At 34.0% G+C, this 23,196-nt stretch overlaps 1 protein-coding gene across 2 annotated transcripts; it reads right to left on the bottom strand.

Annotated features, from left to right (window-relative positions):
• Positions 1-3,670: 3,670 nt before the first annotated feature.
• On the bottom strand, positions 3,671-14,455 carry LOC132066559 (uncharacterized). Of its 2 annotated transcripts, none has more exons than XM_059459876.1 (6): positions 14,179-14,455; positions 12,183-12,724; positions 5,066-7,046; positions 4,733-4,848; positions 4,502-4,614; positions 3,671-4,071 (listed from the first exon to the last, which is right to left on the bottom strand). In XM_059459876.1, the coding sequence occupies exons 2-6, from the start codon at positions 12,688-12,690 to the stop codon at positions 3,964-3,966; spliced, it is 2,826 nt and encodes a 941-aa protein (XP_059315859.1). In that variant the 5' UTR covers positions 12,691-12,724; positions 14,179-14,455; the 3' UTR covers positions 3,671-3,963. The 2 variants fall into 2 exon arrangements, with proteins under 2 accessions (XP_059315859.1, XP_059315903.1); XM_059459920.1 differs by lacking the exon at positions 14,179-14,455 and adding an exon at positions 13,232-13,455.
• Positions 14,456-23,196: the final 8,741 nt, after the last annotated feature.

Here is a 23,196-nt window from a genome sequence, read left to right on the forward strand (position 1 = left end):
CGTGTTATGGTTCCGTATAGAGATGCAAGACCATTGTTTACGTGGAGCATAGTGGAGGAACTTTCCTTTATCTTTGGATAAGGTGAACATGGAATTGATGAATTCTTTATTCATTCTCCTTTTTTTGTTGAGTAGGACATGACTTTTCTATCCTTTAGAAGAGCCAGTAAGTGGCACCTTCGTCGTCCGTCTGTGGACCCCCCATAAAAAAAAAAAAAAAAAATTTAGGGCCCCATATTAATCAACCCCTAAAAAAAAAAAAAAAAAATTTTTGGGCCCCATATTAATCAAGCCCTTAAAAAAAAAAATTAGACTATATTAATTATTAAAAAAAAATGGAACTCACCACATCCAAAAATTTAAAATTAATATTTAAAAAATATTTGAAATTAAAAATGATATTTAAAAAAAATTAGTTAAAAAAAATTTATATTAAAACACATTCGTAGCAAACATTTTATCTTTAGAAAATATATTAATTGGACCCCCATAAAAAAAAAAAAAATCATATATCAATCCTAAAAAAAAAAAAAAAAAAAAAACTAATATTAATCAAGCCTTAAAAAAAAAAACTCTATATTGATATATATTTTTCAAAATCGAGAGGAAAAAAAAATAATATTTAATTTTGAAAAAAAAGTGAATCCCATATTTAAAAAACTTAAAAAAAATGTGGGCCCCATATTTTTTCGTAGAAACACTAATATAATAAAGATTTAGATACGAAGACAATACATATTATATTAATTGTATTTTGAACATAAATATATATATATTAAAATAAATATAAAATGGGCGCATACTAAATAACACCAAGAATATAAAAAATGAAAATAAAAAAGGAAGAAACTACCCCCATAAAAAATAAAAAATAAAATTTTTAGGGCCCCACATTAATCAACCCTAAAAAAAAAAAAAAAAATTCATCCATATTAAAAGTGAAAAAAAAACAACATCCAAAATGTGAAAAAAAAAAAATATTAATAAAATAAAAATTAAAAAAAATATAATCCTATATTTCACAATCCAAAAAAATGCGTATTCGTAGCAAACACTAATATAATAAAGATTTAGATACGTTATATTAATGTATTTTGAAATAGTACTATATATATATATATATATATAAAAATGTAAGTAATAACGTACATCATACTAAATAAAAATATAAAAAATGAAAATAAAAAAAAAGGAAGAAACTATATTCAAAAGTCCCTAAAAAAAAAAAAAAGGGGTGGGCCCCATACTAAATAACACGAAAGAAAAAAAATTGAAACTCACCATCTCCAAAATGGAAAAAAATAAAGTGGACCATTTAATGCTAATATTAAAAAAAAAATTGAACCCCATATTAAAAAAAATATAATATTAAAAAAAGAAGTGCGGACTTTTTTATTCCTAATATAATAAGACGTGTACAATGTTATATTAAGTTAAATATGTATATATAATACGGTAAAAATGATATGCTAAATGAAAAATAAAATTAAAAAGGGTGGACCCCATACTAAACAACATCAAGCAATATATATATAAAAAAATAAAAAAAAAAGTAAAAAAGTGGAACCCACCAGGTCTGAGAATAAAGAACCCCATATTAACGATATCTAATATAAAAAAAAATAATATAAAAAAAAATAACAAAAAAAAACATTTTATTTAAAATAATATAATAAAGTTTTAAAAAGTAAAAATAAAGATATTAAGAGAACATAGTGTGTGTGTATATATATATATATATATATATGCATAAAAATATATGCATAAAAATAGTTCCCCCCCCCCATATTAAAAAATCGAAACAATATTCATGTAATTTCCAAAGTATCTCATTAATAATAATGATGGATTCTTCACACGTGCGTATCAATTCATTAGTGGGAGAATTAAAAATTAGGTAATCAAACCATACAATTTTCTTTCTTTTTTTATACCGAGATCTAATATTTATTAAATCGTTGGCTATTCCAATTTATTTGTTATGTTTACTAAAATAAATATACTTAAAATATTTATATTTTAAAATAAGATAGAATTTAAATTACTTTTTTTATTTTTGTTCTTAGTAGTGTGAAAAATATATATCTCAAATAATGAATAAGCTAAATTGTCAAATCTCAATCGTGTTTAAATAAAATTACTTTGTTTTGTTTTAAACATGTAAAATTAATTTAATAATTTAAATTAGAATTGTCCAAATCAAAATTTGATAAAAAATAATAAGTATTTTACACTTTTAAATTAATGAATTAAAATTAAAAGTATGGAGCTTTAAATATTCTATTGTTTTTATGGAAAATAGGAACTCTTCTCTTTTAAAAAATATTAATAAATTTCGATTTTGGATAATTAATATAATAAAATGGAATTGATGTTATATTAATTGTGCTTTCATAATATATATATATATATATATATATATATATATATATATAATCACTATTTTATACGTTGAGTAGTGTTGAGCCCGGACATGACATTAAATCTAATATTTTCAACAAAATATATGATTGCAAGTGACAATAATAATTAGAAACCATTGTTTACAAATTGGTGCAATAACAGTATTATAAAATAAAGATTACGTGAACTGTCTTCCCACATGTTTTTTTCCCGTTGTCTTCCAACATGTTTTGGGTCTTACAAAGATTTGGTTCTTCTAGGGATATGCGAGAACTAATAAATTGTAGGAGCAATATTTTTCGAAATGGATCTTACTAACAAGATTTTTTTTACCAAAATGACGTCCTTTGAGGGACAAATCCAATAAATGGGTTTGTGAGAATTTTGTTAACCAAAATGGTGAAAACGCGCTCCTAGTGGAGCACCTTTAGTGTGCAGTTTTCACGTCTAAAACAGACGGTCCGTTAAATATTTATCCTAAAGGTGCTCTGCAATCCATGAGCCTTCAGTGGATATTTCAAACTTTGGAGAAAGACTCATCTACTGTAAAGCACCTTCAGTGTTTTCTGAAAAGTATATAGTTTGTTCCTAAAACAATGTATGTCTTTGGCATATTCTAAGTGTGAGTTCCGCTAATTTTTTTTTTTTCAATAGTTCGCATCAAATCTAACGAATAGCGTTCGATAAATATTTGACACAGACTAAAAGTGTTCCTTTAAAACTGTAACTATTTTGAACCTACCCTCAAACTTAAGTGAATATTTTGGTAATTTTCTCATGTTTTCATTGTCCAACTTACAATCACAATACATATTGTTTCCTTTTGTCATTTTTCTTCAAAATTTGTCACAGATTTTGCGTCCCACCGCCGATATGGGACTTTAACACATTGGACCTCTAGCGTGTGGACACTAGGCTTAACTCAATCTCAAAAGCTAACTCAAGAGGCGAGACATGCCCAAAGACCACGTACAGATACAGATTTTGCCTCCCACCACCGATGTGGGATTTAACATATCTACCACAGAATAATCAAAGGAGATTAACATAATACAGCCACAACAAAAATCTAATGTCAGAAAGGGAAAAGGGAAGACGAAGAAATGGAAAAGGAAAGACAACGAAATTTGAACTAGTGAACAAAACTACTTTGTATATTCTCGCAAATATGTGAATCCAAAAGACCAAAAATGATTCCAACAAATTCTTACAGGCACTTATCATGGAATAAGTACTACTGGTCCAAACACAAAAAAAAGATACCTCATAATGTAAAATGTTTCTTTATCAACAGCAATCTTTCTTTTTTCTTCAAACAATATTTCTCATATTATTTAACATTTCAAAGCTAACACATTCATCTATATACACCAGATGATCACTAAAAAGAACTCTCAATCTCAGATGTCTATAGAACACCAAAAATAAAAAGAAACAAAGAATTTGTGAAATAGCACCCAAAATCTTATTTACAAGATGGTGGAATAGCTCATTTCTTGGTCTGGTTTTGACACTTTGGACAAACCAAACTCGGGACTAGTGTGTGTTGTGATGAGTTTTTTAGAACCGTAGTTTCATACGCTCCTCAAGTTTGAGTCTTAAATCGCCTTCCGTAGGAACCTCCCCACCACTCTCCAAAGATTTGCTCCACCAAGTAGTTAGTTCATCCTGCAAGGAATTAGAGATGGATTTGAGATTTGAAGTAAATGGATTTGCGATTTGTTATATGTACACGTTTCTTAACTTTATTCACCTCTATATGGCCTGAGTTGAGAGCAGTGAGTGCAAAAGTTAACTAGATTCGCTCACGTAAAGAATAAAGTAAAAACAACTCAAGGAGAAGATGCAGCATCAAATTTAGTATAAACATACGGCCAAGTGCCGAGTAAGAATATGAATCTGGCAAAGCTATTACTTCCTTAAAAGAAAAGAAAAAAAAAATGTACTTAACATGATATTACCTTCACTTTCCAACAAAAACTATCACGGAAACCTCCACAAAAAATGGGTAGGAAAGAAAATAAGCTAGAAAATAACAAGCTCAGAGAAAGAGGAATCTGCGAAACTATGCATAATGTGTGAATAAAAAGTATATTACCTCCAAAAAGTCTTGGTTGGAGATATACTGGCTTTCCACAAAGCATTTGACTCCACAGACATTAACATATATGCAGTTCTTGGAATCTCTCTCTATTTTTTCTCCTTTTAGACCTGTGGATTCCATAACAGGAAGATATGGCAAGTGTAAACAGATAAAAGAATAACTATCTGTTCTGCATTGAAAGGTGGAAGAAAGTTAGAAATGAAAATTTATTCCTATAAAGTTTACCAGTTATGCATGCAACATGATATCCTGTACCTCCTAGCCCTGCTTCCCACTTCCCTAGTCTCAAGCGCAAGAAAAACCCATCCAAATGCGATAGTGAAGTGTTGGAGTTCATCCATCTGAAGCAATTAAAAAGAGTAATTAAAATGGAAACAAGCCAATAGGTATATGTATAACAGCGACAACTGGTGAAAATAGTGCCAAATAAATTAATTTAGGGCAAGAAGTAAACCTTTACAACCTCTATAGCCCCAAAGTAAATAATATATAAGCTAAGTTGTGATAATAGATTAACACAGCTTGTGTAAAATATTATGTATAACATGATTTGCTTACTTGAGAATGTCCACACGAGAAAACCGAAGACCTCTGATGACATCAAAAATTCCTTTTGGAACATCTGTTATCTCCTTACTAACAAGATTGGAAGAAATTATATTTTCTTTCAAACTGTTCTCGGTAGGATCAGAAGTTCTCTGCTTCTGAACTTGATTGGAACCAGAAGTTATTGCAAACCAAAACTGCTTTCTGTTGTGCATTAGGTCACTATTAGCAAGTTCAATGGGATGGCCTTGCTTTATTTCAAGAAGGCTAGGCAAACATTCATTCCTGTTCCGATTAACAGGAGAAACGTTGTGTTCTAACTGCTGTGACCTGTTTGAAGATGAAGTTGGGCAGGAAATAGCCCAGTGATCTAGTTGAAAACATCTAATGCACAAACAAGAAGATTCCTCAGCGCCATCATAAGATCCGATGCTTCTAATAAGAACTTCCAACTCAGATTCTGTCACCTCTGAACAGTTGCGCAAGTCATGGCCACTTCTGCCACAGAAGAAACAAGTTGTTCTTGTGTAACTATACTCATTTCTTGTTGAAGAAGGTATTATGTGTTTAAGGGCATCCAATCTCCTAGCAAACAGAGAGGCCAGTGCTTCTGACTTCTTGAATTTGGCAGAAGGTATAATACGATGCAGATTATTCATCGACCTTTCATAATTATTGTCATCCATCTCTTTCGAGCTGGCTGCCGCATCACTATCTTGGTCACCAGCTGAAGTCTCCTTTGCTTCAGAGCTTGCCTGTTCGATCCGACACTCCACACTTGTTAATGTTTCATGTGTAGTTGGCTTGGAATTATCTATGTTCAGAACAGTACTTCCGGGAGTTTTGTTGGAGAATCTAGTAATCCACAGGCTACGAAGAGACTGATTTCTATTGGACATGTCACTAGAAGCTTTGTTTTCTGCTGAAGTGGTCCTACTAGCCTCCTGAGGAGAAACAACTGGAGGCATAATCTGAGTTTGCATCGGTAGCATCTCTTTGCGAGCCACTGTAGATTGATTGAATTTGTCATTAGACATTAGCATGTGTGAATCTGACATATCGTCTCCCCGATGACAGGATATTGGAGGAACATTGATGAGGACTTTGTCAGCTGACGGATGATCCTCTTTCGGTATTTCTGTTTCAGACACCTTCAAGGTTGGGCAGTATAGCGACTGAAATACAGATTGGAAACCAATAGACTTGCTATTGGAATCATGATTTTTGTCATACATAACAATTTCCTGATGATTAGTCTTCCCCTTTCCATGATTTTCCTCATTATTAGGAGTAAAGGTGAGAGCAAGAGTAGGAGACTCTTCGAGATTGGATTTAGGGAATCCCTTTACCATGTTTGAAATCCAAGTCATGAAAGAGCTATTATTACGTTCAACTGTCGATTCTGTAGCAGTATCTCCACGCATATCCGTCCTGATTCTTTTACTTCCAACAAAAAACTGCTGCTCAAAGTGCCAACGCTTAGTACCCTTCGGGATTAACCTTGTACTGTTGCAGCTTTCTACACTCTCATGGCTATTCTCCTCATCATTTGACATTTTGCTATTGTCATTTCCGTCTGATAATGCTTTTCCTTTGCCTTTCCTTCTATATGATGAGGACCTGCTATGTGTTGGAGAAGTTTCAGGTGGAGCAGAACCGTCCCTAAGAAGTTGCTCCTTGTTCTGATCACAAGTCTCGTTAATCCCTCGAAGATGCATATCATTCTCAGCTGTGCACTCCAGTTTCTCCAGTCCTGGCAGAGCGGTAGATTCTAATGTTTTGTCTGCTTCCTTTTCGGTCTGTGAGTTTGGAAGCAGACACGCAAGGGGCTCAGAGTCTTTGACAGCAGGAATTAGAGCTTCTCCCTTTCTACACTTGTCACTAGTCGACATTTCTTGATTAATTTTCCCTGCTAGAGGTTCGGTAGTTTCCATATCAACCTTGGAACTGGCTTGGTGTAGCAGAGATCTCTCTGTTCCAAACTCTCCCTTACCTGCATCAAACAAAGTGATTTAATAAGACACATGTTATGAAATCGGACACCTTACTAGTGTTGGGTGTGCGAACAAAGTACCACATTGGTAGCTGAAAGAAAAAGGAGCTACTTATAAGGAGTTGGATACTCTTAATGATGTGAGGCCTTTTGGGAAAAACTGTGCGGGCTTGGCCCAAAGCGGACAATATCACATCAAAAGAAAAATGGTTTAGCGGGATGAGTATAAAGATGGCGGAGTGTGGCGTGGAGCCTGGCTTAGTGCCTTTGTCCGTCTATGGGCTGGTTGATGACATTTACCCATAGCTTTGAAGACGCAAACACAGCCTTTGGGCTTCGGTGATCGTAAATACTCTAACGATGTGGGTGGCACATTGACACGTTGAATCTCGCTGATGAGTCATGTGGAACTTAGTTCAGGGAGATTGTTGGGTGTGCGACAATATCACATCATGTTAGGCACTTTTGGAGACAATATCACATCATGTTAAGAGTATCTTTGGGCCGTTTTAGCCCAACAAAGTGGTATCAGAGCTTGTGGTTGTATTTGATTTTGTTGTCGTCTATTTGAATGATGGAGGCAAATATGAGCAAGATGGTTTGTTTAAATGGCAGTAATTACCATATTTGAAAAAACAAGATGAAAGATCTTCTATTTGTCAAGAAATTACATTTACCTATGTTTGCTTCTAAGAAACCCGAGTCTATTAAAGACGAAGAGTGGGAATTTGAGCACTTACAGGTTTGCGGCTATATTAGGCAATGGGTTGAAGATAATGTTCGAAATCATTTTGTGAATGAGACAAATGCTAAAAGCTTGTGGGAAAAGCTCGAGACACTTTATGCTTCAAAGACTGACAATAATAAGTTGTTCCTACTGAAACAATTGACGAATATTAGATACAAAGAGGGCAGCCCTATTTCTGATCATATCAATGATTTTCGGGGTGTCCTTGATTAGCGTTCGGAATGGGTGTCAAGTTTGATGAAGAAATACGGGGACTTTGGCTTCTTAATACCGCGGACTCTTGGGAAATTCTTCGAGTTTCTTTGACTAATTCTCGCTCCGAGTGATGGTGTAACCATGGAATATGCTAAGAGTGGTGTTTTGAATGAAGAGATGAGAAGAAGATCTCAAGCGTCGTCTTCTTCAACTTCATACTCTGATGTTTTGGTTACTGAAGACATGGGAGAAGTAGTTTCAGAGGTCAAAATGACAGAGGGAAAAGTAGAAGCAAGTCAAGATCCTCCAGGTACAAGACTCTTACATGTGACTCTTGTCACTTGAAAGGGCATATCAAGAAACATTGCTACAAGTTTAAGAGAGACCAGAAAAGGCAAAAGAAAGAAGGCGATAATGAAAATCGTGTTGTTGTTGTTGCTGAAAATGATCTTCTTGTTGCTTGTGGTAAAAATGATATCAATCTTGTTTGTGATGAGTCTATCTGGTTTGTGGATTCAGGTGCCACTTCTCATGTCACGCCAAAGAAGGAATTATTTTCTTCTTATACTCCGGGTAATTTTGAAAATTTACGAATGGGCAATGATAGTGAGGTTAAGGTACTTGGTATTGGCACGATCGCTGAAAAGTAAGAACGGTTCGAGGTTGGTTCTTAACAATGTCAACGCATGCGGATGTAATCCGCGTAGGAAAGCTTGATGATGATGGTTATGATCAAACCATTGGTGGTTGGTGGAAGCTTAAAGGTTCATAGTTGTGGCTCGAGGTTACAAGATGTCCACTTGTACTTATTTCAAGGCTCCATTTGTAGTGACTCGGTAAATTTGGTGGAGAATGATACTTATCGAATTATGGCATAGAAGGTCGAGTCATATGAGAGAGAAGGGGATTGATAACTTCACTAAGAAGAATTTGCTTTACGGAGTGAAACAAGCAAAGTTAAAGAGATGTGTTCATTGCTTAGCGGGGGCGAAAAGAGTTTCTTTTCGAGTCATTCACCTTTAAAGTTGGTTATGATTTGTGTGGTCCTTTTAAAAGTTCGGTGGTGCGCTTTACTTTGTGACTTTTATTGATGATCACTCGCAAACTCGGGGTATTTCCTTTGAAGTCCAAGGACCAAGTACTTGATGTGTTAAAGACTTTTCGGGCCTAGGGAAGAAACTAAAATGCATTCGGAGACAATGGAGGTGAATACATTGGTCCCTTTGATAATTATTGTAGGACAAACAGGTATTCGACGAAGAAAACTCCTCCAAAGACTCCTCAGTTAAATGGTTTAGCAGAGAGGATGAACAAAACTCTAGTTGAGAGGGTTCTCAGTAAATTTGGTGGAGAATGATACTTCATCAGAATTATGGCATAGAAGGCTGAGTCATATGAGAGAGAAGGGGATTGATAACTTGGCTAAGAAGAATTTGCTTTCTGGAGTGAAACAAGCAAAGTTAAAGAGATGTGTTCATTGCTTAGCCGGGAAACAGAAAAGAGTTTCTTTTCAGAGTCATTCACCTTCTAGAATGCATGATTTGCTGGAGTTGGTACATTATGATTTGTGTGGTCCTTTTAAAGTAAGCTCTCGTGGTGGTGCACTTTACTTTGTGACTTTTATTGATGATCACTCTCGCAAACTCTGGGTATTTCCTTTGAAGTCCAAGGACCAAGTACTTGATGTGTTAAAGACTTTTCAGGCCTTGGTTGAGAGACAGATAGGGAAGAAACTAAAATGCATCCGCTCAGACAATGGAGGTGAATACATTGGTCCCTTTGATAATTATTGTAGACGACGGGGTATTCGGCGGCAGAAACTCCTCCAAAGACTCCTCGGTTAAATGGTTTAGCGAGAGAGGATGAACAAAACTCTAGTTGAGAGGGTTAGATGTTTGCTTTCGGATGCTAAGTTGCCAGTATTCATTTTGGGCGGAAAGCACTTAATACCGCCGCTTATGTTATCAATTTATCTCCTCGTCGTTGCTTTGGATGGTGATGTCCCTGACAGAGTTTGGTTTGGTAAGGATGTCTCTTATGCTCATCTGAGAGTCTTCGGGTGTAAGGCCTTTGTGCATGTTGCTAAGGATGAGAGGTCAAAGCTTGAAATTAAAACTAGGCAGTGTATCTTCATTGGTTATGGTCAAGACAAATTTGGCTATCGTTTCTATGATCCAGTTGAGAAGAAACTTGTTAGAAGCTGTGATGTTGTGTTCCTTGAAGACCAGACAATTGAAGATTTTGACAAAGCTGAGAAGGTTGATTCTCAGAGCAATAAGAGCTTAGTTGATGTTGATCCACTTCCTGACTATTGCACTTGAAGAAAATCTTTAAAATAATGAAGATAGTGATAATGAATGATCATGTTCGTAATGACCGCATGAAGTTGTTGATGCTCCGGTGGAAGATGATGTGGTTGGACGCACAACCGATTCTTATCGATGTTCCGAGAGTTCTCTCGGAAGATCTATTAGAGAGAAATACCTTCATCTCGTTATTCTCCCAATGAGTTTGTACTCTTGATTGATGGGGGAGAACCGAAAGTTTTGATGAGGCCATGGATAGTGAAAAAAAAAGAAAGGTGGTTTAATGCTATGCAAAATGAGATTAAATCCTTGCATGATAATCATACATTTGATCTGGTTCAACTTCCTAAAGATAGAAAAGCTTTGAAAAACAGGTTGGTTTTTAGGGTGAAACATGAAGATGGTAACACAGTTCCATAGTACAAGGCTAGATTGGTTGTCAAGGGCTTCAATCAGAAAAACGGAGTTGATTTTGATGAAATCTTTTCTCCAGTTGTGAAGATGTCATTCATTCAGGTTGTCCTAGGCTTGGCTGCGAGTCTAGATTTAAAGTGTTGCTTGATCGCCTAGATGGCGGTTTCCTCCACATAGTCGGGAGGGAGAGAATTGTTACGTTTTTGGGTTTTCCCTTCCTATGTGGAATTGGATTAATAAAACCCAATCCAATTAGGCTTTTGGGTTTTCCCTTCCTATGTGGAATTGGATTAATAAAACTTAATTCAATTTGGACCAAGCCAATTTTGCCCAAAATTTCCTCTATATATAGGATCAATTTAGGTCTTATTTTGACAACACAAGAGTGAATTTATAGCAGCCATATAGAGAGAAAAACGTGAGAGAGAAAGCAGATTTTCGTCCAGAAATTTTCTGCTACAGCAGTCCGCTTTAAATTGCGTTTCCCGATTCATTAACCGTTGGATCGTGCTGAAATTTGAACTGGGGGTTCGTAACATCTGGTTCTTCGATTTCAACGGTGGAGATCGGATTTTGTGGTCTGTAGCTCCAGTTTTCGAGTACGAACAGTAGCTCATTTTTGGGGGTGATTTCTCTCCTTTCTTCGCTAGTTTTGGTGCTATCTTTTATGTATTGTTGCTCCGTGCTTGGCTTTGTTGTTGTAGTCATTTGGAGAACATTGTTGTAACTCTTGTTGATTATAGTGGAGCTTTTGTGGGTCGGAGGTCCCGTGGATGTTTCCTCTTCACATTGAAGGGATTTTACCACGTAAATTTGATGTCTCTTCCATTCGATTTGTACTTGCTTTGCTATTTTATTGTTGCTATAGCTGCTGCCTGAATTTCTGTTTGTGCTAATGTTTATTGTCTTCTCTTGGTTCAAATAGTGTGGGAAGTTTCGACTTGGGTATTTCTTCCGCTGTTACCTCGTCGTGCAATTTGGTTAGTGCTTGTTTCTTCCCAACAAAGTGGACACCTTACTAGCAAGCCATCCTTTTTTTCAGCTGACTAATAGCTTGTTTGGCCAAGCTTCTTCAAGGGCGAAAGTGTTTTCTTTTCAAAGTTGAGGTATTTGGCCAAGCTTTTAGGAGAAGAAAAAGTTCTTTTGAGTAGGAGCGTTAAACTCGTTTTCGAGAAACTAAAAAAAAGTAACTTCTTCCCAAAAGCACCGTTGAGAAAATACACTTAGAAGCACTTTTTAAAAGCTTGGCCAAACACTAATTACTGCTCAAAAGTGTTAATTTCAAATTAATTAGCCAAAACACAAACTGCTTCTCACCAAAAGTACTTTTCTGAAAGCATTTTTCAAAATAAGCTGATTTTAGAAGTTTGGCCAAACAGGCTATATAAATCAAGATGGCGAATGATAAGCCCCACAATCTTATCATAACACGACACAATTAGCTTAACGTAACAGACACCATTAGGAATATACCTGCATGATTTTCACAACTTTCAACTGTGTGAGTGATATCTTGAGTAATGCAAAAGCCCTTCTCAGTATTCTTCACATTTTGCTCATCTTGATTAGTTTCTAACTTAACAACTTCATTTCCACTTTTTGATCCCCCCATTACACTGGTCCGAAACATTTCATGAGAGTCGATTATTTTCTCATAAGCAGCATTTTCATCATAAGTCCCCTTTAAAAATCTGTCACTTTGTGATGGTGAACCGATCAAATTACTTGGTCCCACATTCCACAGAAGAAAAGGTTTTTTGTCAGCTAAGCTACTATCAGCACATTTGAGGCTCAAACCTTTGCGAGGGGACCAAACTAATTCAGATAGGGGATCAGATGCTGCAAATGCCATATCCACCGTTGAGCTTGCATTTACACCTGCACCTGATGAATCATCTTTTGGCTTTGTCTGAACATTATTACGAGTGGTGCAACCTAGAGCAAGTCCTAAATCAATATCATCGTCGTTGAAATTTGTCATCAGCAAGGCAGAGTACTACAGCTTGTACGGAAGCCTGATAAAAAAAAGTATATATCTTCACCAATTTCAGTAAATAGTAAATAGTCCATGCAAAACAACTATCAAATGACTACTACCAGATCACATTAATTTTTTTTGTGGAGATGAGACAAATAAAAGTATGTTGGAAATGTTTCTTGAAACACTTCAATCATCTTCTTATTACAGCTCCATCTTCCCAACACCTCAAAAGAACGGATATGCTACTTTTGTGGTGCACTCGTTTTTCAAGAAAGATTGAAAAGTATTATAAATCCAAATAAAAAAACATAGCAAGCTTCCAAGGAATATGCTACTTTTTATGGTGCATTCTTTAATCATAGATTCAGATTCAGCACAACTTGGCACTCAGATTCCTGTTAGCCGCAGTTTTCTTTTGAGCAATTAATATATCAAATTACAAAAGTCTCATGAACTAAGACTTCTATTAACTACCCCGACGCGATGATTGGAATCCCTAGCCTTTAACCAGTAATCTCAAGTTTGCTAGGGAGTGCTTTACCACTTAGTTGACCTAAAAAGGGCAGCCTGATGCACGAAGCATCCGTGTTCATCGGGGTCCGGGGAAGGGCCGGGCACCAAGGGGATGCATCTGGGGCTGATTCCACAGCTTGAACCCGTCACCTATTGGTCACACGAAGGCAACTTGCTCCAAAACTCCCCTTCTAGTGGGCCCAATTAATGCGAACTCGAATTACTTAGGCAATAGACTTTGAATACCGGATAGTTAAACCGAAAAAAAATAAAAAAAAATACTATGAACATCTCCCTCCACAAACTCCAAACACCCCCCTAAAACACCCCTACCCCCACTAGGAACAAAAACAAAAAGACCTCCAAACCTAGAAAAACCATCTCCCAAAGCGTCAGAATTAATTATAATATATTTTTAATTAAAGAAACTGTAAAGAAAATAGAAAATGGGTTAGTTCAGGCTATGCCAATTTAGATTTCAGAGCAATTACTATATATTTCTGCTGCTAATCAGCTCTGATTAAATATCATCACATAAAACAAAACCAGTGATCTAGTTCATGCATAATGATGCTATTACCAGCAAAAATAAGACAAAACATTCAGCAAATATAAGGAAGATTGGTCCTTTAGCAAGTTTCAGTTGTTATAAACAGCAAAAAGAAAAGAGAAAAAAAAAAAAAAACTTTAGATGAGCCTTTGATCCAATAACTTTTTACTACTTTAATACTATGTCTGAACTTTCTTCTAGAAAAGCATAATTCAAACACATTAACAAAACCAAGAATTCTCATAGCAGCAAATTCGAAAACATTCAATTGAAAAAACCAAGATACAGAATTAACTAACCATCACCTTAGTTAATTAATTATTCTCACCAGCAAGCATGAGAAAAATGGGTAATAATTAATCAAGAAAACATAACAAGTACTTAGTACTCTTATAAATAAAGCAAATTAAATAATACCCACGTACCGTTTTCTCCAAAAATCCATAGCAGCCTTTTTTACCACTCTTAAAAATCAAAACTTTATCGTTCTTTCATTTCTCCTCCATTATTGCGGGTAATTTTACTAGTGAAGAGACAACTAGTCAACAAAAAATTTCAGATAATTGTTACTATTTTTTTTTGATATGTAAAGAAAGAGATGAAGAGATTGAGACACTTAACAAATTAGAAAATTTACCATGTTTTAGAATTTTGGTATGTACAACATGTTTGTAATAGAAGCAACCAAAGAAGCTCCCAAAAACAGAAAAGTCCAACTTTATTGACTGGTGGTTGAGAAAATGCTACGTGGACTGTTGAATGCCCAGTGAGTCTCAATACTAAGAATACAGTACTTGTCATATTTTATCATCATCAATACAATGACATCCTTTATATTAGAAAATAATTAATTTTATATTTTTAAGAATTTAAGTTTTATGGAGTATATTGTTTAGTGTAAATAATTATTTACGTTGTTACATTAATTAAAATATTTTATAGATAAGTCTCCTTAAAATGTGAGATTTAAAGTCTTGAAAATAAGTCATAGTAATATTATTATTTTTAACATGTAAGGCTGACCTGATCGGCTGACGGTTACACTGATAATACACAAAACTTAAATTCTATTTTAATGACATAATTTTACTACTATAGAAATATCATAATATGTTTAAATTTATTATTTTTGTTTCTTTTACTACATTTTAGGTCAAGTTAAATATTTAAGGCAAAAATCTTTTACCTGATCAAAAGAAAAGGAAAAAGAAAATTGTTAAGATTGTCTGCTACAAAATTCCAAGTTTCTTGTGTGAGGGGAATAGTGTCCACACAAAGGCAAATTGGGATTCGCAATCACGCAAAATTACTCCGTCCGTTCACTTTTACTTGTCCACCTTTGACTTTGCACGCTCCTTAAAAATTAATAAATAAAATATATATTTTATTATAATACTCATATTAATTGGTGTATAATCTCATTGTATTTGAAGAATGATTATGAAATGAGTCATTAATGTTAATGGTAAAATAAGAAAAAAAATTCTCTCTCCTTGATATGCTAAAGTGGATAAAAAAAATTATTTCTAATATAGTGGATAAGTAAAAGTGATCGGAAAAAGTATTAAAGAATGTCATATTTGGAATGCATGTGTAAGTCAAAAGCTTGGTGTCAAAAAGGGGAAAAAGGAATGTCCACTTTTGGAAATGGAATTATTTTTTTACCACTTCAAGTACAAAGAAAACAGTATACTTAGTAGAAAAAAGACTGCATATGCTTCACTGGGAAATAATTAGTGGTTTGAATTATATCACCTTTTAATGAGCAGTACTTTGCTTGATGGGAGGGTGTACACACTACATAGTGGAGGAACCTTGCCTTGATCGTTGGATAAGGTGAACGTGGAATTGAGGAATTCTTTATTTATTCTCCTTTTTGGTTGAGTAGGGCATGGCTTTAATTAAATCTAATATATTCAACAAAAAAATGATTGCAAGTGAGAAAAATAATTAGAAACCATTGACTAACTGGTGCAAATAACAGTATTATTATGAAGATTACATGAAGCGTCACATGTTTTTTTTTTTCCCGTTGTCTTCCAACATGTTTTTGAGTCTTCAAATTAAATATTTGGTTCTTTTGGAGCTTCTAGGGATGTGCGAATTAATATATTATACGGAAAAGGGTCAAATATACCCTTGGACTATCGAAAAAGGGCCAAATATATCCCTCGTTATACTTTAGGTCTAATTATACCCCTACCGTTATACTTTGGGTATAAATATACCCCTCCACCGTTAAAGTTGATCAAAGTGGACATGTGGCATTGACATTTTGGTGAGGTGGACATCACGTGGAATGCCACCTCACGCCCCAACCCATATCTTCACTACCACTGTCACTACGCCTCTCAAACTATCTTCACCGTCTCTGCCGGTGCTACTACCCATCTCCGCCATCCAATAACAACCGCCACCGCCGCTGTGAACCCATCCAATACTCGTCTGGGATGTGGAGCTCAGTGCCAACTAAACCGAAAGGGCAATCCCGGAGCAGGTTGACATTGATCTCAGTTAAACATAGACTATTCCTGCTCTTTCACATATTTATACATTGCTAGAGTATTGGAAGGGTTAACTGCCATTTCTACCCTTGTTGATTTCCACATCAGACATTAATCAGCTAATTCTTTTTTCTTTTTTTCTTCTCAAAAAAGAATTAATGGGTTGGGTTCAACATTCATACACAAATGAATTTGTTTCGTGCCCCAATTTCAATTTTTATTGAAAATTATTTTTGTTGGGCTAATAAAGTTTTTGGGTTTTGAAAATGAAAATATAAAAATTCAATACGTTTTGCGATGGTATCAGTAGTTTGCTACTCAAATGTATCATAGTATGTTACAATCAACCAGAAAGCAACGTCAAAGAACAGAGCTTGATTCATAGGTTTGCTAGTTATTAATAAGTTTGTGTTATAGTAAGTCGTAATTATGGGTGTTCCAGGCTTGATATGCCATTTCTATCAACAAGATATGCCATTTCTCCTTCGCATATGTAATGCTTTTCTTTAGGTTTAAGTAGCATGTACATTTTGCGGCTAGGGGTGGGCACGGTATGGTATATACCGAATACCATCTCCGAAGTTTTTAATACCGCGGTTTTGGTATTACGGTATTTGGTATGGTATTTGGTATGAATTTAAATTTTCTTTGGTATTCGGTATGGTATTTGGTATTTATAAAATAGATACCGAGATACGTATACCATACCGAAGTTTATACTACATATATACAATCCATATATATTATATTTACTACTGCTAAATATATAGACTAGTTTCGTAGGATCTCATTTAATGCCAATTTGTATCTAATAGAAAATTGTACCATCAAAGAGATGGGTCTTTCCGCATGTCTTGAGGCTAGAAGTAGCCTTTAATTTGTCTCTGCTATTTTTCCAATACATTAAGACTCGAAATGGTGGAAATGGCCTAGAATGAAATTTTTGGTGTAAAATTGTATAGGACTAAAGATTATGCTTAATTTTGGCTAATGTTGTTTAGACTTTGGAATTTTGACTACTCTATCGTGATTCAAATATCCATTGTGTAATTGATTAACGACGAAAATTGCTTGTACTTTCTTTTAAATATGTCTATTTGTGTATGGTGTTAGTTTAATATAATTGAGAAAAGTCGAAGTCATAATCCTTTATTACATGTGTATATACGTAAGTCGAAGTCAAATAAACTATGGTTACCGAATTACCGTACCGTGAAATACCGAAACCGAACCGAACCATACCGAATTAGTTTGGTATGGTAAATCGTATTTTTGAATCGAAGTTACCGAACCGAAGTTTCAAATACGTCCACCGTTCCATGCCACCCCCAACGACGGCGGCGGTGGTCATTTTATGGCGGAGATGGGTGGTAGCACCGGCGGAGACGGAGAAGATAGTTTGAGGGGCATAGTGACAATGGTAGTGAAGATGTGGGTTGAGGGTGTGAGGTGGCATGCCATGTGGCGTCCACCTCACCAAAATGTCAATGCCACATGTCCACTTTGGTCAACTTAACGGTAGAGGGGTATATTTGTACCCAAAGTATAACTGTAAGGGTATATTTGGACCTAAAGTATAACGAGGGGTATATTTGACCCTTTTCCGATAGTACAGGGGTATATTTAACCCTTTTCTGTATATTATAAGAGATATTTTCCGGAATGGATCTTACTAACAAATTGTTTGATATTTTTTGGTTAAAAGCATTTTTTGGTTAAAAGGATAATATTATTAATAGCTAAACATCTAATTAGAATCTCTGTGGATGTAGTTTGTTCCTTTGCTTTACTACACTTTAATACAAGATTTTTGTTTGCACCATAATTTAAACTCGTAATATACGTCTAACTCACACATCAAGTGATGCACTTTTATCCTTGAATCAAAACCCCCTAGCAAGATCTCACTAACGTTGCATCCATGATACTAGTTGTAATTATATATAAAACTAGTTGTGATTATATATAAATTTATGTTTTTGATTAAAGAATTTGAGCGCTACCATATAGAAGAAAGCTTTTAGCAATGAGAATGAACTTTGAATAATTAGTATTGAACATAATACTAGTATTGTTGGATAGGAGAATTAATAAATTTATTTGCATTTGACACATCTATCACCTTAGTTGGTTTTAAGTAAAACAAGGAGAAAATTTGTATTTAAGCCCCTTAATCTTTAAAGGTTAGAAAAAAATATGCCCTCAACTTATTGAATATGAACAATAACCCCTTAAATAGTATATTCTGATAAACTTTAAAAATTTAATACAAAATATTATTACCGCATCTTTCTCTTTTCATTTATTTTCCTTTTTGGATGGGGAATGTTGACTATGAATCTGTGATAATGTGATCGAAAATTCTACATATTGCTACAAATACAAACATGCCAATTATAGATTGAGGCATCACAATTTCAATTTCTTTAAGGGCTAAAACTTATATACTCCTACTAATTATTGTGCCTGGACTGGATGCAGGGTCTTTAATGATGTAACACACATGTTTAATCAATTTTATGAGCATGATGTTCTAAATGTAAGGAAATAGTTTAACCATTTCTAATATATGTGTCTAATTAAACGATACAGAATTCACAATGAGGAAAAAATGCAACACCTTAGTTCTGAAAATTTGATTTTTCCAAGCTTCTTCTTGGCAAGAATTCATAGACTAAAAGTTTGTTTAGTATCATTATTCATTACTAGAAATAATGATCTTATATCGAAGAAAAAAGAAAGACACTAATATTTTTTTTTCCTCGTACTAAAGTTCTAAAGCTAATTGACAAAAATTTCTCAAGGAGGTTATTAATCTCTTTTAAGAAGATTGGGAGGGGGGTGTGTGGGGGTGGGGGGGGGAGGGTACTCAAAGGTTAAACGGCTAAGTGAGATTTATTTTAAAATAAATTCCCTACTCTTACTGGCGAATAAGATTTTTTTGAAAACCGTGGATTTAATTCAAATATAATCACATTTATTTAAACAAAAATATGGTTGAGACGTGTAGCCAAAACCCACAAAAAAATAAAAGAAAAGAGGGGTGAATGACAATTTCCAAGGTTGCTAGCTTTATCCCTTGTGACAAAACTCGTGGAAAATGACAATTCCTACCTGAGATTCCTTTAAAAGAATCTATTGTAACAGACACTCATGATACTTCAGTGGTTCTTCTATAATTAGATATTTAATCAAACGAAACGCTAAAAAAAAAAAAAATGTGAACGAAAAAAGTGGATAAAAAAAATTATTTTTAATATAATAGATAAATACAAGTGAACGAAAGAAAGAAGTATTAAAGAATGTCATATTTGGAATGCATGCGTAAGTCGAAAACTTGGAGTCAAAAGGGGAAAAAAGAATGTCCACTTTTGGAAATGGAATTATTTTTTTAACCACTTCAAGTACAAAGAAAACAGTACTTAGTAGAAAAAAGACTGCATATGCTTCACTGGGAAATAATTAGTGGTTTGAATTATATCACCTTTTAATGAGCAGTACTTTGTTTGATGGGAGGGTGTACACACTACATAGTGGAGGAACTTTGCCTTGATCGTTGGATAAGGTGAACGTGGAATTGAGGAATTCTTTATTTATTCTCCTTTTTTGTTGAGTAGGGCATGGCTTTAATTAAATCTAATATATTCAACAAAAAAATGATTGCAAGTGAGAAAAATAATTAGAAACCATTGACTAATTGGTGCAAATAACAGTATTATTATGGAGAGATTACATGAACCGTCTTCCGACATGTTTTTTTTTCCCCGTTGTTTTCCAACATGTTTTTGAGTCTTCAAATTAAAGATTTGGCTCTTTTGGAGCTTCTAGGGATGTGAGAATTCATTATATTTTATAAGAGATATTTTCCGGAATGGATCTTACTAACAAATTGTTTGATATTTTTTTGTTTAAAAGCATTTTTTGGTTAAAAGGATAATATATTATTAATAGCTAAACATCTAATTAGAATCTCGGTGGATAGTTTGTTCCTTTGCTTTTCTGCACTTTAATACAAGATTTTTGTTTGCATCATAATTTAAATTCGTAATATACGTCTAACTCAGACATCAAATGATGCACTTTTGTCCTTGGATCAAAGCCCTCTAGCAAGATCTCACTAACATTGCATCCATGATACTAGTTGTGACCTTGTGATTATATATAAAACTAGTTGTGATTATATATAAATTTATGTTTTTGATTAAAGAATTTGAGCGCTAACATATAGAAGAAAGGTTTTAGCAATGAGAATGAACTTTGAATAATTACTATTGAACATGATGCTAGTATTGTTGGATAGGAGAATTAATAAATTTATTTGCATTTGACCCATCTATTACCTTGGTTTTAAGTAAAACAAGGAGAAAATTTGTACTTCAGCCCCTTAATCTTTAAAGCTTGGAAAAAAATATGCCCTCCACTTATTGAATATGACCAATAACCCCTTAAATAGTATATTCCGATGAACTTTAAAAATTTAATAAAAAAAAGTATTACCAAAAACTCAAAAAACTTGTTTTTAAATTTTTTTCACTTTTTTACAACTACATTTCACCAAAAACTACAATTTCAAAAACTATGGCTAAACACAACTCCAACTCCAACTCCAAAATTCCAAAAAAGTGATTTTTTTTTTGGTATCTATGGACAAACGGGGCCTAAAAGTTTGTTAAGTATCATTATTCATTACTAGAAATAATGATCTCATACCGAAGAAAAAAGAAAGATACTAATATTTTTTTCCTCGTACTAAAGTTCTAAAGCTAATTGACAAAAATTTCTCAAGGAGGTTATTAATCTCTTTTAAGATGATTGGGGGTGATACTCAAAAGTTAAGCGGCTAAGTGAGATTTATTTTAAAATAAATTCCCTACTCTTAATGGCGAATAAGATTTTTCTGAAAACCGTGGATTTAATTCAAATATATTCACATTTATTTAAACAAAATTATGGTTGAGACGTGTAGCCAAAACCCACAAAAACATAATAAAAAAAACAAAGAAAAGAGGGGTGAATGACAATTTCCAAGGTTGTTAGCTCTAGCCTCTATCCCTTGTGACAAAACTCGTGGAAAATGACAATTCCTACCTAAAATTCCTTTAAAAGAACCTATTGTAAGAGACACTCGTGATACTTCAATGGTTATTCTGTAATTAGATATTTTAATCAAACGAAATGCAAAAAAAAAAAAAAAAACATTTAATTTAAAATTGGTTCACATTAGCTCTCTCAAGAAATATTTTTCATATAGAAGTAATCTTATAAATGTCACATGCTTCTCTAACGGAAGGCAGTATAATATTTGGGGTGTAATGAGAGGAAAAGTCTCTCTCGAAACTCGATTTTCACAGGTTCATCTTTTTTTGTAGGCATTTAGGTGCCCGTTTGGCCATAAATACCAAAAACTTTTTCACTTTTTTTTAGAATTTTTGAAGTTGGAGTTGTATTTGGCCATCGTTTTTTAAATTGTAATTTTTGGTGAAATGTAATGTAAAAATGTTGAAAAATAAGTTTTTCTTGTTTTTGGTATTCCGGAATACAACTCCGGAAAAAAGTGAATAATTTTTATGGCCAAGCGCTAAAAGTAAAAAAAGTGCAAAAAATTTTCGGAAAAAAGTGAATAATTTTTATGACCAAACGCCCACTTAGTTTTTCGGAAAATTAATTTTGATTATAGCATAGACATTTTGAAAACTTTTCTAACAAAATCTAAAGAAGTTTGTTATACATGACAAGTGTAAAGTATCACTGCATGTGAAAATCATATCCATTTCGTTTTCATAAAAGAGCTACTTTGATAAGGTTAAATCACTTAAAAACAACTAGGAAAAGTACAAGTAGGCCTTAATGTTAATGTTACTCTTTAATCGACATGAAAATCCTTATGATTGTTTTTAGGGAAAAGTATTCAAAACACACTCAAACTATGGCCAAAATTGCCATAACACACCTCAACTTTCATGGTCCTATGACCCCCCGGACTTATTTTTTGTGTATTAATTTCGCTTTCAATAGGACAAAGTCACTCAAACGAGTTTGAGTGTATGCACGCGCTCATAAAATTAAAATCGGACGGGTCATTTTCATTTTTTTGGTTTCCAAAATTTGAAATCCAAAATTCTCTCTCACCTTCCACTCGATTTACGCCATATTAATCACTCAAATACCATTTTAAAGCGCAAATCGGTGTGAATCATAGTTAAACTAACTTTAGGTGGTAACGTCGCGGTGGATTTTGACCGAAATCGTCGATTGATCTTCAAGCTTTTAGTGAGCTCGAAAAAATACCGGGTTAGTCTTGTTCTTTGTCAGTATTTGTACGCATAAAGTTTATTTTTTTCCATATTATATAGGATTTATGGAATTGTCGTATGAATTTCTAGGGTTTGTTAAAAAATTATGGGTTTTTCCTAGTTTAAATTGGGGTTATTTGGGGTTAAGAGATGTGTAATCTTATGTCGTGTAGTATTCTTTGTTGTAATTGCGTCCAATTTATTTTCACCCCAAAATGTGATTTTATACTTTGTTTGGCCTTGTATTGTCGAAGTACGAATTTAATTGTTGTTATTTGATGTGTGTGTGGGGTTGTGATTGTTGTTGACCATCTATTGTTATTGTATATGTGTGGTACTGATTGTTTGTACTATTATTGAATTGTAATTTCAGGTATGAGTGGGTTTGTATTAGTAACATTGAGATGGTATCATGGTGGGGTTTTGGATGTTAGTAGTGGCCAACCAAAGTATGAGGGTGGACAAATAACAGAGTTTTTGGATATTGATGTGGATAGGTTGTCTTTTTTGAACTAAGGGATTATATTAAAGAACTAGGGTATACTACAAGTTGTTCATTTTGTGTTAGGATACCTAATAGTGATAGTGTTGTAGAAATCCAAACTGATAGGGACATTTTCGAAATTTCACAAAGTTTTGAAAATGG

This window comes from Lycium ferocissimum, chromosome 1 (genome assembly GCF_029784015.1).
Source record: "Lycium ferocissimum isolate CSIRO_LF1 chromosome 1, AGI_CSIRO_Lferr_CH_V1, whole genome shotgun sequence".
NCBI lineage: Eukaryota > Viridiplantae > Streptophyta > Magnoliopsida > Solanales > Solanaceae > Lycium > Lycium ferocissimum.

Bases quoted from the DNA above. Each gene is read 5' to 3' on its own strand.
- LOC132066559 (XM_059459876.1), bottom strand. From the start codon at position 12,690: ATGACAAATTTCAACGACGATGATATTGATTTAGGACTTGCTCTAGGT. The intron at 4,849-5,065 runs GTAAGCAAATCA...TAATTGCTTCAG, and splicing joins TCTCGTGTGGACATTCTCAA to ATGGATGAACTCCAACACTT. The intron at 4,615-4,732 runs GTAAACTTTATA...TGGAATCCACAG, and splicing joins TCATGTTGCATGCATAACTG to GTCTAAAAGGAGAAAAAATA.